This window comes from Phalacrocorax carbo, chromosome 12, assembly GCF_963921805.1.
Source record: "Phalacrocorax carbo chromosome 12, bPhaCar2.1, whole genome shotgun sequence".
Lineage (NCBI taxonomy): Eukaryota > Metazoa > Chordata > Aves > Suliformes > Phalacrocoracidae > Phalacrocorax > Phalacrocorax carbo.
In genome coordinates, this window is record NC_087524.1 from 12,915,294 (window position 1) to 12,930,631 (window position 15,338).

Consider the following 15,338-nt stretch of genomic DNA (forward strand, 5'->3'; position numbering starts at 1 on the left):
TTATTAAGTTTAAAAGGCAGAGCTCAGGTAAATATAAGCTGTTTTTTTCTAAATATAAATGTCTTTTGCACAATAGAAATCATCTTCTGTTACTCCTTAAATTCACAGAAATGATGAGTTACAATTCACTCACAGGTCACCTGTTTTCTTCCCTACCCACGTGCAATCTGGCAGGTTGTTTAAGCATCAGCCATGTTGGTGACATACATGGTCCACTGGTCATGAATTTGAGATGGAAGTAGTTTTGTGGGCAGAAGCTGCATTTTTCACGACCAACATAATACAATGTGTTGTATTCTCATGGGGGTTTGCTTGACCTTCCTCCCTGCCCTCACCCCATAATGAAACTAAAAGTGTGTTTGATGACGATTATTGAAAAGATTTATAGACCTGTGACTTCTACTTAAAATGGGTGATACTATCTCTGCATTAATGTCACATCAGCACTCGAAGTTTGATTTCCCTCTGCTGTTGTAGGAAGCCAGCGACATTTGGCAGAGTGGCAGAATACAGGTTTTAAGTTGCGCATTCCTCTTCCAGAGTTGCCTGCAATCTTTTTTGTGTGCATGCACGGAGGGCAGGCAAGATGGGGAGTGGCTTAGACGTTGACTTTTGCCAGCCACCGCATACTATTGAATTGATTCTTTCAATCAGAAGTTTCATAAGGTTTGTAGAATAGTTTTTATTTCCTTTTGGACAGAAATGTATCAGCTTTGGGTTTTTATTTTCATAAGGAAATGCTTGAATGTCCAGCATTGCATCAGGTTGTATATTAGCCCTATGTAATCGTTTCCCTGCTTCTTACACTCAATCGGTAAAAACTAAGCTACTTGGGAACAGGAAAACCCCTTTAAAATTGCAGTCTGAAGTGTCTAGTCTATTGCTCATGGATCCCCTTTACAGAGAAATGTAGAAGTTTGGAAAACTGAAGTTTGAACACAGTTTCTGAAGCAATTTCACTTATTTCCTGAAGAAGTATTTTTGTGTTTCTGTTTAAAAAATATGCTTTAAGACTGTTAGGTAGGATTACTTAGTTTTCTTCTAAATTTGTTAAACTGTCTCTTTTCAGTTTCTGCTTAGCAGAAGATATTTACGTATCTGTTCCAAAAGGCAGAGATGAAAGTGTAAATTCTGCAGTATTTATCAGTCCATTTGAGGATCAGGTCACTTTTTCACCTTGCTTTTAGCAAAAGCAATGGTAAAAGTGACTACTCTCAAACCAGAAAATAAAATCTAATTTATTCCTACAAATTATTTCTGGTTATGCTAATCTTGAGTAATTATTTACATCTAGAGCAGGGTCGAACTCTGAAACAGGTGCCTGAAAATTTTCTTAACCCCTTTATACATACTGGGAAATTCTTGTGCATTTTGTATGAAACCAGATGTTTGTGGATAAATAAACCTTTTTGTTTGTTTACACATACTCCACCAAAATAGTCTGTTTAATCTGTTCTTAAAACAAGGAGTCTGGAAAATGGAGAGGCTGGGACGAAAGGATTTGCTGGGCCTTTTGTCTGAAACGGACCTAGGTTTGCTCGTCTGTTCGGGGGCTGCGTAGCATTTAGGAGGAGGAAAGCTATTTTTGAGTTCATGTATGAAAATGTGCATTACTTTATATCAATTATTTGGCTGATTGCTGAAAGTGCATTGGAGTGAGGGGGCATTGGCTAGTTCTGGCCTTCACTAATGGGAACATTTCAGAATGTGGATGAGTAATTAAAGTATAGAATGCGGAAAATTAGGCCAAAATTGAATAGAAGTGAATAAGTATGCGTTCTGTTGTGCAGATGTTGGAAACAGATTATTGTGGATACCTCTTTCTTATCCTACATCTTATTTGGTTACCATGTAAAAAATCAGTCATACACCATGTAGATTGTTTCTCTTCCCCTTGCCTTTTCTGTTTTTATGTTGTGATGTATCTGTATAGGTAGTAATTTAGCAAAATATCCTGTCTGCCAGGTGTGGGAACTAGCTGATTGTATTGTAATACCAGATCATTACTTAATTCATATGCAACCTAGCCTAGCACATGGAAAGCATTATAAATCTATTTACAGTGTGGCTGGTCTGATGATAACATTGTATTAAATTCCCAGGTGAGGCAATTTAAGCAATTGCTTTGCCATGTGTAGGCCATGGAAATTAACTTCTCATATGCTTTAGTAATAGACGAACTTCATTGTTATGCTCAGATTAGGAGTGTAGCAGAATTCTTACAGTCTGGTTACATGTACCCTACTTCACATGTAGAATCATACAGGAGGGTGGTACTGCAGATCACAGATCTTAATTAGTTTAAGCTGAGTTAATTCATTTCAATTCTAATTTAGCTGTGCTTGCCCATGAACACACTCAGTTCTATTGGGAAATGTTAAAGCTTGGGTCAAGTAGACAGATTGTTTAAAGCCAAATTGCCAGACAGAACTGAGCAAGTGTATCTGTTTGAACAGGGCTTTAAGAAAATCACCCAATCAGTATGCAAAAATCCTGTTCATAAACCAAGAGAGATCTGCCTGGAATCAGAAATTCTTGCTTGTCAGAAGGTCTGGGTACTGTAGTACATTTAAAACAGCCCCTGAAACTTTCTCTGTCTTGAAGTTCTTGTAGAAAGTAGCTTAACCCTTTTGTCGCGTGTTCATGTGCATGCTACATTTGAATGCAAACATGTACGCTGAGTTAAAAACTCTTGTGTGCTTAGACTTTTTGTCTGTGTTTATACAAGAAAATACAAAATACAAGGAAAGCTTCTGTATATGACAGACCTTTACAGTGCACACAGAACCTCTTCAACCTATGTTGAGCTGCCCAGAAATGCCTTGGATTACAAACTCTGTAAAGCTTCTGTCTTTTCTAGAAACATACATATAAAGTACCAGTAGACAGTGGTAACTGACAACTAAGACTAAAAATGTTGACAATTTCTTGATTTGCCTGGTTAGCTTATGTATAGAAGTCATTAACTATTTATAAAATGCATTATGAATTGGGTTCCTTCAAACTGTAGCAGAGTGTGTGACATTTCCAGCTCAAACTATCATTCTTGCATTTGGCTAAAGTACATATTTATAAACAGCTGATGGTTATGAACTAAAAAAAAAAATAAAAATCTAAAAATTATTTAATCATTGAGTTCAGATGAACTGAACTAATTTTGATAGCCACATCTGAAAGTGCTAGCCAATATTACTTTAATAAAAATAAGAATAGTAATTCAAGATATTGATATTTTGGACAAATCCTGAAAGAACAAATGAACACTTTATTTCAAAGGCCTTTCCTTTTATATTATTGATTCATTTGGTAGTGAAACTGTGATCAAAAGTAGTATCAAATTATTTATTGATTATGGCAAAGAGTTACACCTAATTGTAGTCAAAGGGTTATTTCTTCTAATATAATTGCTGATTTTCAGATCGTGACAGATTATTGCAATAAAAGAACAACGATACAAATATATTTATTAAGTTCAGTGGTGATGATATAAAGGATTATAAAGGGCCTCTAAAAATTGTATTGCTGTTAACATTTATTTCTTTCCAGTGAAGAATATTCTTTTTCCTTTCTTCCATGCAGGCTCTTATGAATGAGAATATCAGCCAGTTAAATCTTTCAAATAAATGATGTGTAACCAAGGACCGTCTCAGTCTCTACATATAATTAGGCAACTTGTTCACTGGAGAACAAGCTTATGAAGCATCATGCTCCTCATCTCAGTATAATAATGATAAATACATTCAACACTAACAGAATCAATGGGGCCGAGTCATTTTGTAAAATTGGGAGAGACTGTACAGTTCAACTACTAGACCTCAAATGGAAAGATTGAATCTTAATCAGAAAAGAAGATTAGATATTTATTGGTATATATTTGTAATTTCCTTCCTTGTTTGATGTGTATCAAATAAAAATAGGAAAATAATATAATTGAGCAATCTATGCCAATTTGTTGGCTTTTGGTGAAAAAAGAGAAAAACAAAACCTATCTCCATATGATATTCTTGCATACTGTGGAGTGTTTTAGTCCCCCATAGTGATGAAATGAATAATTTAAACAGGCAGCTCTGATACCACAGCCTGTTTAAAGGTTCTCATTTCCTTTAATGCTGTAGACTACTTTAGCTTGGTTAGTATGAAACTGTGACAGCTGAGATCTCCAAAAGATTTGGCGCAATTCAGCTCTTGTAGTAGGTCCATGGTATGCTTTGTCCTTGCTACGTACATCTGTAGCTTTAGTATATAATCTAGATCTGAATACAAGCAACTGAATCACAAACTGGTAAGCATTGTAACGATGGCGATGGTGAAAAAGGGTGAGCTACACAGGGTAAAAAGGTAAAATGTGTTGCCCTGAGATGACCAATACAAGGCTTACGCTGCCGCTAGGTTCCTAGCGGAAAGGTTGACCCACTTCTGAACTTCTTTGTCACAAAGGTCATTAATTTCCCTGTGCTTAGTATAATTTCCAGTGGGTTGTTTCCTGTGCCCGAGTCCCAAAAACGTGGTTTTTTTGGCACAATTGTCCAATTAGGGAAGGTTTTGGGAGGGATTTGGTTTTGCTGAGTTCCTACCAGTAGTGACTACCGCGGCAGTGTGTGAGGGAAGCTCCCATCAATAAAGGAAGGCCCTACAGCTTAGTTCTTGCTACTCTTGGGTTTCTTCCTCTGATAAAGTATAAAACTTATCATTATTGCACTCAAATATAAAAATATTTTAGACAATATGTTGAAAATCCCTTCTCTCTTTTATGGTGAATATAGGAATATTAACTGACCAAGTGCCTGTTATCTGGCCAACAACGAAATTGAAAGCTGGGCTGATGTTCTCTTTATGGCCTTCCCTGTTGTTCCATTGAACGTTGTCATCTTCAGACATTTGTTTTCCATTGCTTGGCACTTGATCTAGTTTAGAATCAATATGATGATCAGTTCATGAGCAAATCTGGTGCTCATAAGCTGTGAGTAATGACTGTTTGTCATGACTATCTCAGGTTTGTGGTGTTTCCACAAACTGCTGTAAACCAATGTTTCCTTGTACTGCTCTTCTCTCTGCTTTCTTTTGCCCTTTGATTTCTGGTCCTTTCTCTCTAGGCCTTCATAGCCTTAGCAGCATAGGAAAGACTTGTTAATTTTCTACATCTCTCCTAAGTTCAACCAGTTTTGTCAAATGTGTGTTGTTCAAGATTTGTTGTGTTTTTTTTTAATATTGTTAAAGAAAAGCTCAATCTTCCTTTCCTATTTAATGGCATCACTGCAGTGTTACTCTGAGTTCTGCATCCACCTAGCAAGTGTTCTTCGGAAAAATAAATTTGGTACCTACATGCGCCTTTCTTCAATGCTTCTGATATTAGTGTATATTGCTTGTCAAGATTACCTGATTATCAGAACTGGGATCACACATTGTGTACCTTGAGCTTCACTGAAGCTGTGTTCATTGCTGATAAGTTGAGGATGTGGCTGTCTTAGAAATGCAAAGGTTTTGCCATGCAGATTTGTCAAAATACAGCAGTTGAACTTTTTAATAACTTTCACTTGCAGATTTTTTTTTATCAAATAGGTATCCATTAGGGGGCTCTCGAGGTTTAAGATGATCAGCCTTGATACCAATGGCTTCGGAGCTTTACTTCCTAACCCTTTTTTCTTTTTGTTTTACAGAAAAGGTCACGGATCGCCTACAGTGATGAGGTGCGGAATGAGCTCCTAGGGGATGACGGGAATTCCTCAGAGAACCAGGTAGGATGCTAATCAAGAAGCCCTAGTGGGTGGCTGGAGGGTGAAGGAGGTCACTGGCACACTGGGCTTCTCAAGCTGCTCCTTAACAGCATTAGCAACAACTCATGTGGAAGTGATACTGTTTAATGCAAAGCTGGGGTCTTAATCAACTTCAAAATGTTTCTTGGAGATCTTACATTTAACCCTTTAACTTGTGATCACTGTCTGCTATCTTAAAAAAAATCTTTTATTCTCTTTTCTTTATTATTTAGTACTTAAGAAATAACTTGAAACGCGCTGTTTGCCGACAAAGCCAAGGTCTTCACCTCAAACACATGTAAAAGGAATAAAAAAGTACATAATGCAGCTTTGATAATAATGCAGTATAATTAAATCAACACTGGCAGGCAAAACAAATGAAAGTGCTCTCTCAGAATTAGGCAGTACCCCACTCAGTTTCCTTGTGTGATTCCTTCCCTAAACAGATTTTCTCTCCTTGTACCAAAACCACAAGTTGTTCTAATAAAAGCATGCTTTCATAATGCACGTTGTACTAGAATGCAGAGTGCTATCCATCTCTTTTAATGAAGGAAAGCTTGACAATCCTCAGGCTTTTTTAAAATCTTGTACCCGTATTGTTGTTCTGGACACTACAGTGAGGATCCTACCAGACTACTGAAAATTATAAAGGCAACATTATATTCAGGGGACTTTGACCCACCTGTTAATATTTCTTTTGGTGGTGAAACTTGTTTGACAAGCTCTGCCTGAAAGCAGAATTTCTTTTCTTTTTGAAAATCATGTCAGCTGTAATCAAAGTTGTGCATTTTGAGTTAGAAGTTACTTGAAAGTTTTCTGAAATACCAGATTTTATCTTCTTACCAGATAGCATTTAAATTATTTTGGTAGTGAAAGTGAAGCTTGTTTAAGTGGTTACTTGATAAATGCAATATTAAATAAGGAAATGGATCAGAACCGTGCTCTGAAATTTTTAGTATCTTCTATCCTCAGTATAAGCTCAGTTCCACTAAGGACTGGAAAAAAGAAAGACTTGGAGACTTATCCCAGTACAATGAATTTTAGAACACAGACCCCTTAAGCCCTAATCTTATACAGTATATTAAATGTTCTGTGTAAGTTTTAAACTATGTAATAAACTTTAATACATACATTAATGAAATTATACACAGGATACAATATATCTGTAGACTCTATAGTGTACAGGAGCTCTAATATCTATGTGAAGGGTTAAATTTAAAAGATATTAATCTTCATATTTATATATCTGGGCAAGGGGAGATTCCAAAATTTGAATAGAATAACAAGGGGTTTTTATCCCTAAATAATGAGTTTATGGAAAGGATGATTTCATGGAAAGGGTTTCACAGTCTGCCTGTGAAAGTGTTAAGATTCTCATTTGATTTCTTTTAAGGTGCTGCTATTTTTACATTTCAAGAAAAAATTGCGTGAATTCAGACATAAAAGGGCAATTGTGATAAGAAGCTTTACTTATAACAGAATATCTTATGTGTAGGGATGAGATAAAATATTTTATTTTCACTTTTTAAGGAATGGTTAAATAACTGGATCACATGTGCACTTTTTGCAAGTTACGATCTTCTTTCTAAACTTGATGGAAGAAACGTGGTCTGACCTCAAGCAACCAGATGATACTTTCAACCATTTGTCAACATGATTTTTCTTTTTCCAAATGACCAGTTCTTAAATGGAAGACATTTTGGGTGGGGAAACAGTTTTTTGTCGTAACCCAACTTGAAGTCGTTATCCCCATGCCTTTGAAACTTCTGATCTTTTTTTTTTCCTTGAAAAATGTTATGAACTATCACCATAAAGGAGTCAACTAATTTCTTTTCAATATGTAAATTCTGCTATTCTAAAAAATATTATGCAATGTGTTGTTCCAATAATCAATATTACAGACTTTTTCTTATGAAATATCATTATTGATATTTGTACTTCTCTTATATGCATGTAGTTATGGGTACAAGCAGTAAGTGCAAGAACTTCAGTCTGACATTGAGCTTGTCAGAATGGGCCGTCTATCCAAATCAAGTGTAAGGTTTGGGTACTTACCTATAGTGACCATGTTATATCAATGTATTTATTTAGCTCAGTAACCGCAGGTCTAATACACTTTCACTCCTACACATCGTTATATCAATAGAAAGCTTGAACTAGATGATGAAAGGATGCTCAGATATAACTTACAGCTATATAAAACATTTGAAGATGCTTCAAATTCTTGCTTAATTTTGTCTGATGGAAGTAAATCTAGGTAGATGGATTGACCCTCACCCTAATATTGTGGGACTTTCACTTATCAATCAGCTTGGTTTAGGTTGAATTACTTAAAATGAAAGGTGGTGGGGTTTTTTTCCCCCCAATTCAGTAACAAAACTTTGAAAGGGGAGAGGAGAGGGGGGATTCCTCTCCTGACAAAGGAATTGCTTAAAAAAGTTGCCAGCTCAGAATTGCTCCTGTACCAATCCACAAATATTGGTAAAATCTGCCACTAGAAATGCTGAATATCTGGTTAGACTGGGTGTTACGCAAGGGAAGCAAGAGATACGAGCTGTACGCTTTAGGTATGGTCTTTGTCATCATGATAAACATTTGCAAAACGTTTTTGGTGGAGGGAGAAGACAAAAAGGAACTTGATGTATACTGGCTTGAAAAACCATATTAAGTGTCTAGAAATAAATGGGGCACAATTTGGATCCTTTTGGTATTCAACTTCTATTTTTTGACTTGAGTTTCAAAGGTAGAGTTACAGCAAAACACAGCCAAGTTATAAGCTGTAATGAATAGGGTCATAGGTATGAGTTTCCAGTTGTTCTCCCAAGAAGAAGGATTGAAGTACAAAGAACAGATTGAAGAATTAGCAAATTATGATGGGACTTTTGTCATCAACTTTTTTCCTAAATGTCTCCCACAAGTAGCTGTGATCATGTGTAGATGACAACAACATAGAATACTGTGGCCTTATAATGATTATGCCAAGATTTAACTAATTTAATGTTAACTAGTTAAAGCATATAGAAACTTCCTGTAAGAATCATACAATACTGGTATTCAAAGCTTTTTTTTAAAAAATAAATGCATCTTTGTTTAATGAGAAAAAATAGTGACATCATGCTCTTAATGCATTTAGGGTTTAGTTGCTTAGTATACGTTAATTTATTCTTAATTTGAATTGGGTGAATGTAGTCAGACAAGGCACATACAGAGATTGAAATTCAGGAGACATCCCTTCTCCCATCAAAAGAAACCCACGTGACAACCCCAAACCCCAAAACCTACTGTGTGCGTTGGGTTGTTATTTATTTTTCAGGAGTGGTCTTAAACAGGTTCTGTTACTTTCAAGTCTTATTTGTCATTCTGGCCAGCAACGTTTATCAAATCCCTTGAAAGTTTTGGTCTTTTCAGTGCAATGGTACACTGCTTAAAGTTCTGGCTTAACTTTAATAATCATAGAACTGCTTTATGTGGTGATTCATGTGTTTTTTGAAAAGTAGATGTTGGGTTAAATCAGAAATCATTCTTGACCAAAAAAGTGTCAGGTACAGTGTTACCAACTTCCTTGAAATATAATAGTATTCCTTTCTCTCTCGCAACTATCTTCTTTAATAAGTTTAAATAAATTAGCATTATGTTAAATTGCGTGTCCGTATACACATATGCTGTAGATGTGATTTGTGGTGAACAAATATTTTGTGGCTACTTAATTTCTGACTACAAAGTTCTGATAATATTAGATTCAGGCTTGCTGTGCATAAAGTGTGTCAAACTTCAGCTACAGACCAGGGGGTGAAGTTGGTCAATTTAATTCCCCAAGATCTAAAGAAGGTCGGTATCATTTCATATAGCCCTGGCAGAGCAGATCATTACCAGACACAAATCTGTTCGTTACATGCCGAGGGTTTATAGCAAAATAAATAGACTGTCATCATAAGTTCAGAAAATTGTGTGTCCGACCCACGATAATGTGTAAAGGGCGTTTAATAGAGTTCAGCATTTATTCGTTATCTATATGCGGACAGAGACGGCGGTAGCGTTATCAGCTTTTTAAAAAAAATTCGGTAGTTTTCTATGTCACGTGACATGCCTCACAGACACACACACGCGCGCGCGCGCACACACATCCCGTCTCGCTCCCTCGCTCTCTGCGGTGCAGTTTTGATTTTAGTCACAGCAGAAGGCTTAGCCACAAGAGATTCCACTGGTTCAAACCAGCGTAAACCAGATTTTTTTTTAGCCTACAAAGGAACAGATTACCTCTTGTATCGAATTCTGTATTGCAAAAAAAAAATAATCTTTGTTTCAAAAATATGCTGATTATCATAACCTAAAATGGTGGCTGAACACGGCTTAATGCTGTTTACAGTTGAGCGGTGAGCATAATAAAAATATTCAAAATAGGAAAGTAAAGGTAACACATTTTCATCAAGAGCATTGTTAAACGGGGGAAAAATACATCTTTTGTTAATTTGAATGAATATCTTTCAGCCAATGTTAAAAAAAAACCCCAAACCCCTCTCCCATTACTTAGCTTAGCTGCAAATCCTATGCAGAGCTTAAATTCAGCCATGCAGCACAAACAAGATAGAACATTTTTGTTTGGGACCTATTGAAAAAACAAATGTGCAGCATTTTAAAACTCTCATTGACTATAGCAGGGTGGCATGCCACAACGGGCTCTATCGCGGGAGAGTAGTTTTAAACTTTGGCCCTTTAAGTATCATAGCCAGCTGAAGAATGGTGGCCTCAGAAAGAAAAGATAGCTATGTGATCAACTCCCAGATCGTCTCTTTCTAAAGAGCCTTAATGTTTGCCTTTTTGGGGAAAAAAGGGGGGGAAGATCTGGAGAAAGAGACCAATTTATGATAGGCCAAGCACTTGAATTTAAGCGCCGGTTTGGCGGACAATGCAGTTTTCTTTGTACCAAATTCTAGCAAAGTTCCTTTAGCTCCGTACTGAAGAGCCGTTTCAGTTTGAGTCCGTGTGGCAGTAGCCCTCCTAATTACATCTAGTTAGAGCCTTGTCGTCCGTTTTGGTAACGGGGTTCACAGACGAGCCATATGAAACAATAGAGAATGATGGAGGTTCTTTTGTTTCCTTCGTGCTGGGGAGACTTTATTAGTAGTAAACATTCTCAGCTCACACACGTGTTGAAAATTAGTGTTATGAAACTGTAGGTGAAGTATCAGCATAAACTGAGATAATGATGTAGCTGTTGTAATTTCGAATTCAACTGGAATCGGTGAGAACTGTAATTTTTTATAAAGAGCCACTCTTATGCAGACATTTGTTGTGAGTAATTATACGTTTTGTTCCAGTACAAATAATTTGTCTGTCTCTCTAAGGGGAGAGCATATTACAACATAGCTTGATAATCAGACTGGGGTTTTATTTAGTTTTATAGTAAACCTGCCAGAGCAATACTGTTAATAGTGTTATATTGTGTTGATTTACAGGCATAAAGTGATAAATATAAATGTATATACCATATAAGTATACACACACACACACACTTTGTGTGTATATATACACACGCAGTGTAGTGGTCTAGTATTAAGAACCTGGAATGGATCTTTTCTGAGGGAAATATCTTTCCTGTTGTTCCCTATTCCTTTGTCTGTTTTTAAATATGCCTTGCAATAAATCATAAACCTGAGCCATTTAACTAAGCTGCTTCATTTTTTTTTAACTGGAAAAAACCCTCTATAGGAGGTTAGATAATAAAATTAGATAATATAGTTACATTAGAACTCAGGTATATATAAATTGAAATACTGCTTAGATACTATAAAGATGCAGTCATCTATTAATAAGTTAGGTCTGCTAGTAAAATAAGAAATCAGTTGTCACAACTAAAATATACAGAAAACATTCTGAAAACTTGTATATACAAAACCACTTCAGCTTCGAAGAGAGGAATAGTAAACTTGTTTTTTTCTTTATAATATAGACTTCTATGAAGTCATTCCCCTTTATTTCATGATGGTGTCTTAGATGTGGTTTAAAAGAGAATTTCACACTATTCTCTTTGTTTAATGTGACAGTGTGAGAAAGTGATCTTTATTCGTTCAAAAAACTCTGCATGTAGTCTATGTTTAGGTTCTTTTAATGTGTTTGTCTGTGATTTTTAAATGCTAAACATGTAAACAGATAAATTGTCAATGTTAATTCTGTATCCTGTCACACAACTGATCTTTCTTTCCTGCCATTTCTTTCCTTTTTATCTTTTTTGTGCGTTCATGTTGCAGTTGATAAAATTACGTGAAGAGGTGAGTACTTTCTTGCTTTTTGTTGTCTAGCTTTCCCTTTAAAGCTGAGTTTCTAAATCTGAAGTAGATCTTTTTGTTCATTGTTGCAGGGAAATCTACACAAAGCAAAAATATTGATTACATTGCTTTAAAATATTCACTGTTGTGCCTCTTTTTCCCTAATAATTGTATACTTACATAGGAATCTCTAGATCAAACCTTAGAAATTAACATTCTTTGATAGTGGAAATTTTTTTTAAAGGCACTAGAAAAAGAAGGGAAAAAAACCCCTATTATTTGATCTCTGCTAGAATACCATGATCAAATCAGGTGCAGTAATAATCATGCTTGCATCACAAAATCTTTGATAGGGTAAATACATTTAGACACTGGTATTGAAAGTGAAAGCATTCCTTTGGTAAAAGCCTGTGCTGAAACACTGTAAAAATTACACAATATTTCACAATGTTTTGAATTTGGTGTGAGGTATTCAAGTAGCTTATGTGTTATGTTGGATATTGTATGCCCACTGAAAATACAGTGCAGGTAGACCTACGCACACATATCGATATTTATTATTTATTTGTGAGTGCTGTAGATCTGTAGGTATAACACTAGAGATCAGTATTCCAGAACACCTTTCTTCCAGTTATAAAACGACTCATAAATATTTAGAGAGAGAAGCCTGTTTTAATGGTCAGGTCCTCAAATGTTTCAGTATATTTTCTGAAATTAATCTCCTCTGTTACTTACTGCTATAGCAAAGCAGGTATCTGAACTGCCTTTTTTTATTATTTCCCAACAGCCGCCAAAAAGAAGGTCTCAGTAAAGTCAAGATTACTTATAGGTCAGGTTTCTGAAGGGTTTCGTATGGAGAGTTTGAACCAGTGAAGTATCTGAATAAATATATTTAGAAGCATGAGTATTTTAACATCACCTGTTTGTCTGGTATCTTCTTTTTGAAACGTGTGTGCCCAGACATATCAGTAATGAATACTGAGCTCTGCAGGAAAGGATTTGTAAGTTTTAGAAACGGTGATGACAAAGAATTGTAAAGTAACCAGATTAGGGACAATTACAGAGAATTCTTAAAAACAGTAAGATATTTGTGATAAAAAGATACTTTCACGAGCGCCCTGAATGCCTTATTTTTCCCTCTTCTTGTGGAGCTGATATTAATATGCTAAAGCTACAGAATAAAACAGTTAACAAAAAAAACCCAGACAAAATAAACATGTAACCACATAAAAGCCCTCCCACCACTGCTGAGCTCCCCTCCCCAATAGTCCCGGTATTTAAACAGATGACAATATTGTTGCAAGGGTTTGTACAGCCTGATTTCTGAGATTTTTTAGAGCAGGGTTCATTTGCTCATCCGTTTAATAACACCTGCACGTCTGCTCCTGTGCTTTTGTGAAATAATGTAGTAGGACCATTTTCCCTTGCAAACATAGATTATAGTTGTTTATAAACACAAAGATTCCTAATTTGTAAATTTACCCTGCAAATTTAATCAGATATGCAGAACAAAGCTGCTACTTAACTGCTCTTCTTTTTGAAATAGCTATGAAGGCAAATAAGAAAATTTAGGATGTTATTGCAAAGGGCTGCAACTTGGGAGCTAAACTGAACTCAGTCATACCTTTTGGAGCTTATAAATCCTCTTTGTTAGCTGCCTAAAAATTTTTGACATTGCTTCTGGTAATTTTCGTTTTTGCTTTTCCTTGATAGCCTCATAAGTTACTTTTTCATCTCTCCGCATATTGTGAGAGCAGCAGCAAATAGGACTAAATAAAGGGATTTCTTATTTTGTCTAGATCAAAATTGTACAGGTAGAGAGAGAAATACTTTAAAAAACAATTGTTAACATTCTGTTCTCTGCACTTAGGTCCGCACTATGTGTTGAATAGGTTGTAATTGCAGTGGTGTTTTTATACCCAATGCAAAATGCACATTAAAGTTTAAATGAAGGCTAGTACAGTGACTCAGGCATAATTCTTAACTCATCACATAGTGAAACATCAAGGCATCCCCAATTATAGTTCTCCTAAGGAGGTATGAACTGATCTTAAAAGAAATTGCGGTTTGCCACACTGTTTGTTAATAAAACCTGCGCTTCCTCTCATTACAGGGCTCTATTCTAGTACACTTGCCGTACACAGGCTTCCACGGAGGCTGAGTCGCTCTGTCTTTTGAGCTCCTGAGTTCTCAGTTTGAATCCAGCCCACATGGAATGACTAAATCTCTAGTGATAGCGTGCCACTTTGCAAAACTTCCTTATATAACTCCAGATAGAAGCTGTTACTGAAGCTGCAAGGCGCACTGAATCACCTCGCTACCCACCTCACAGCGAGCGGGGGGTACTGTGGGATAAGGAGTTTGGGGAGGGGTGGGGAGCAGTTGAAAGCATCAGCTGCTACTGTAGGGCATTGATTTCATGACCAAAGGACAGGGTGCCTCCAAACCCAAACAACGTAAATAACATCACGCTTTACAATAAAAATTAGGTTTCATTATAGAATGGCTTGGGTGGAAAGGTTCTGAAACCAAGTAGGAAACAGCTCTGAGTTAACGTTAGCACCACGTTCGCAGGGCTTTAGTGTTCTAATTGCTCGCAGTAAGACTGAACTGAACTGTGGGCTTGTGATTTACTTTTTAGATTAAATGTGGCTTATATAGTGTATATAAAAATATACAGTTAGGCGCTAATTCTTTCTGTTGGGTAGCTCTTCGACATTGTAATGTGAAACCCGATTATTTCGCCCCCTCTCCCTTAACATAGCAGGATAGTCTTTTCACTTCCAGTATACCACTACAGCACTATACATCTGTTCTGTAATTATAATATTCCACTCCTTGTGCTCATTCCCAGGCTATGTTCTTTTGGTTTTGTTTGTTTGTTTGCTTTGTTTCTTAACGTATCTCCCTCTAACTTTTAGGATTCTTACCTTCTAAACTCATTCTTTATATCCCCCTCCTTTTACTTTTCTTTCCTGAGACTTCTGTGTAATAGTGTTAGGTTTCTGATATTTTTTGCAAAGTTTAAAATATTTAACACTAGTTGTTCTTTAATATCATTCGGGGGCAGTATTTGGAGAAAGGCACGGCAGGCTTACACTTGATATTTTTTTTTCTTCAAATGGGCAGTGGAGAGGAACCAACAGATGTTATGAAAACATGCCTTTAAAAAAAATTAAGCAAAATTAACACTAATTATCTGGATTGACAATAAGTACTAAGAACATGCACCACTCTACTTGCTGTCATGGTTTCAATTACAGCATTGTAACTTACGGTTTTAAATTTTATTAAGTGCTTGTGCTGATTTTTTTTTCCT

The 15,338-nt window shown here is 36.2% G+C and overlaps 1 protein-coding gene across 6 annotated transcripts in view; it reads left to right on the plus strand.

Moving 5' to 3' along the window:
- VTI1A (vesicle transport through interaction with t-SNAREs 1A) overlaps window positions 1-15,338 on the plus strand; it is a 284,395-nt gene that overhangs the window by 50,217 nt on the left and 218,840 nt on the right. For 4 of the 6 annotated variants that reach the window (XM_064464161.1, XM_064464158.1, XM_064464159.1 and 1 more), the window contains exons 4-5: window positions 5,658-5,735; window positions 12,002-12,022. In XM_064464161.1, the coding sequence (XP_064320231.1) occupies window positions 5,658-5,735; window positions 12,002-12,022 (99 nt within the window). The remainder of the gene's footprint in view (window positions 1-5,657; window positions 5,736-12,001; window positions 12,023-15,338) is intronic. The other 2 variants (XM_064464160.1, XM_064464157.1) reach the window with 1 other exon arrangement.